The 2,764-nt window shown below is 39.6% G+C and overlaps 1 protein-coding gene across 1 annotated transcript; it reads left to right on the top strand.

Moving 5' to 3' along the window:
* Positions 1–703: 703 nt before the first annotated feature.
* Positions 704–2,167, top strand: LOC104961475 (glioma pathogenesis-related protein 1-like; the record flags this gene model as incomplete). The annotated part of the gene is made up of 3 exons (XM_010789769.1): positions 704–988; positions 1,828–1,946; positions 2,126–2,167. Coding segments are annotated over 3 exons (435 nt in total), but the record flags the coding sequence as incomplete, so codon positions are not given.
* Positions 2,168–2,764: the final 597 nt, after the last annotated feature.

The raw sequence follows: 2,764 nt of genomic DNA, 5'->3' as shown, positions 1-2,764 counted from the left end.
GTACACCTGAACATCAGCAGGAGAGGACTCTTTAAAGTAGAGACACTAGTTAGACATATTAAAGGTCATTTAAATAATAATTTAATATAGAATAAGTTTATAGCACCTATTACAAGAATTGTAGCCAAACTCGCTTCACAGCAGTTCAATAGACAGATTAGTATAACATGAAAGGATAAAAGCAATGTAGAGGAGCAGCTACATTTCAACACATATATCCACGAAGATTAATATATAAAGACTTGTAACTCAGACTTGACTTGGACTCTTCTTAGGTGACTCGGACTTGGACATAGGTAATGATGACTCGGACTCGACTCGGACACTCCTTGGGTGATTCGGAAGGTAATGATGACTGGACTCGGACTCGACTCGGACACTCCTTGGGTGATTCGGACTTGGACTCTGACTCGACTTCGACTCTCCCTTGGTGACTCGGACTCGAAGAGTGGTGACTCGAGAGTGACTTGGACTCGTGAATTGGTGACTTGACTACAACACTGCATGGAGATACTTGAGTGAAGACAAGTACCTCCAAATTGTAATTAAATACAGTACTTGAGTAAATCTACTTAGTTACTTCCAACCTCTGCTTCTTTTGGGGCCGTTTTTAAATCCTGGAAAAATTGAGAGTTAGTGAGAAGATGATATTGTATTATTTAATTATTTATCCTAAGCTTTATGGAGCTAAATAAGAGTCTGATTGAGAGGAAGCTGCTTTATATTCTCTGTGTATCAGACGTGGGACGAGGGTCTTGCCATCACTGCAGCAGCGTGGGCGAGGAACTGTTTGTTTGAACACAACGTAGACCTCAAAGATGTCCGCCGTATGCATGCTACCTTCTCCTCTGTTGGAGAAAACCTCTGGGCTGGATTCCCAGCGTCAGATTTCAACGTGAGGAGTGCAATCAAAAGTTGGGTGGATGAAGTACACCAATACAACTTCGACGAAAACAGCTGCTCAGGCGTCTGTGGCCACTACACACAGGTATATTCAATATATATATTATACAGTGGTATAATGTACTGTACTTAAATACAACATGTAGGTACTTTGTTACTTTATATTACATATTTAGGTACTAGTTACTTTGCAGATGTAATAATAGAAAATATAAATCCACACACATTATTATATATTATTATAGGCTACCCAGTAGTGTGTAAAGTAATTCAAATAAACCCCACCTTTATTAAGTGCAACATTTAAGGGAAGAACAAATGAATGCACAAATAATTTGTATAAAATCAATCAAATAATTAAAAGATAACTGGTGCTTAAAATGGACCAATCTGCGCAATGACTTTACTTTTGGTACTTTAAGTATATTTTGATGTGAATACTTTTGTATTTACTTAAGTAACATTTTGAACACATTACTTTTATTTATAACACAGTATTCCTACACTCTGGTACTTCTACTTTTACTCAAGTACAAGATCTGAGTACTTCTCCCACCTCTACTGGCTGCTATCTCTTATTTAGACTATTCAAATACTGTAACACAATCTTTAAAAACTGTGCAATATATACTTTTATTTTCACTGTCCGGCTGCTCCCACACTATTTCTACATGCTACACTTATTTTAATAATACTGTTACTTCACCTTCTCCCATATTGTATGCATGCCTCTCTAACAAATACATGTCCCCTCTTTAGGACTAATGAAGTATTGTGATGTGCACACTTCTGTCGAAACAAAGATCGTTCCTTTTGGGGAAATGTTTTTCAAGAGATCTCATGAGGCAACAAGCAAACAGGAACTGATCGTGATGTTTTTATATTTAGTCACACATTGTAACCCTGTGGTCGGATGTCCTTCAGGTTGTGTGGGCGAGCAGCTACAAGGTTGGCTGTGCCGTGCAGCTGTGCCCGAACGGAGTCAAAAGCACAAGCTTTGCTTCTCGTGAGGGGGCTATCTTTGTGTGCAACTATGCTACTGCGTAAGTACACACAGACCTACTGTTGAAATCACTCCAACAGTGGTATTTATAAAGAAAAAACCCTTTCCTGTCGTGTGTTTGTGCATGTAAATGGTCTACTAAGGCCAAAATCCCAACATTTCCGGAACATAGCAACATCACTATGTAACACCCGTGCTTCAACACATTGTGCGTGATAGGCTAAGGGGCGGGACATCTCTAAGAGGTTGACCAATAACAACAGAGCCAGTCAGCTAACCAATCAGAGCAGACTGGGCTCTCGTTTCAGACAGAGGGTGAAAAGAGGTGCTGAAGCACAGGCAGTATGAGAGAAATAAAGAGCTTTTTGAACATTAAAGCATGGAGACAGTAGAGACACTACATACTGATATACACCTGAACATCAGCAGGAGAGGACTCTTTAAAGTAGAGACACTACATACTGATATGCACCTGAACATCAGCAGGAGAGGACCTTTAAAGTAGAGACACTACATACTGATATACACCTGAACATCAGCAGGAGAGGACTCTTTAAAGTAGAGACACTACATACTGATATACACCTGAACATCAGCAGGAGAGGACTCTTTAAAGTAGAGACACTACATACTGATATACACCTGAACATCAGCAGGAGAGGACTCTTTAAAGTAGAGACACTACATACTGATATACACCTGAACATCAGCAGGAGAGGACTCTTTAAAGTAGAGACACTACATACTGATATACACCTGAACATCAGCAGGAGAGGACTCTTTAAAGTAGAGACACTACATTCTGATATACACCTGAACATCAGCAGGAGAGGACTCTTTAAAGTAGAGACACTACAT

The sequence above is a fragment of the Notothenia coriiceps genome, unplaced genomic scaffold (genome assembly GCF_000735185.1).
Source record: "Notothenia coriiceps isolate Sejong01 unplaced genomic scaffold, NC01 NC01_scaffold00033373, whole genome shotgun sequence".
Classification (NCBI taxonomy): Eukaryota; Metazoa; Chordata; class Actinopteri; order Perciformes; family Nototheniidae; genus Notothenia; species Notothenia coriiceps.
This window is presented reverse-complemented; position numbering and strand designations above follow the sequence as displayed.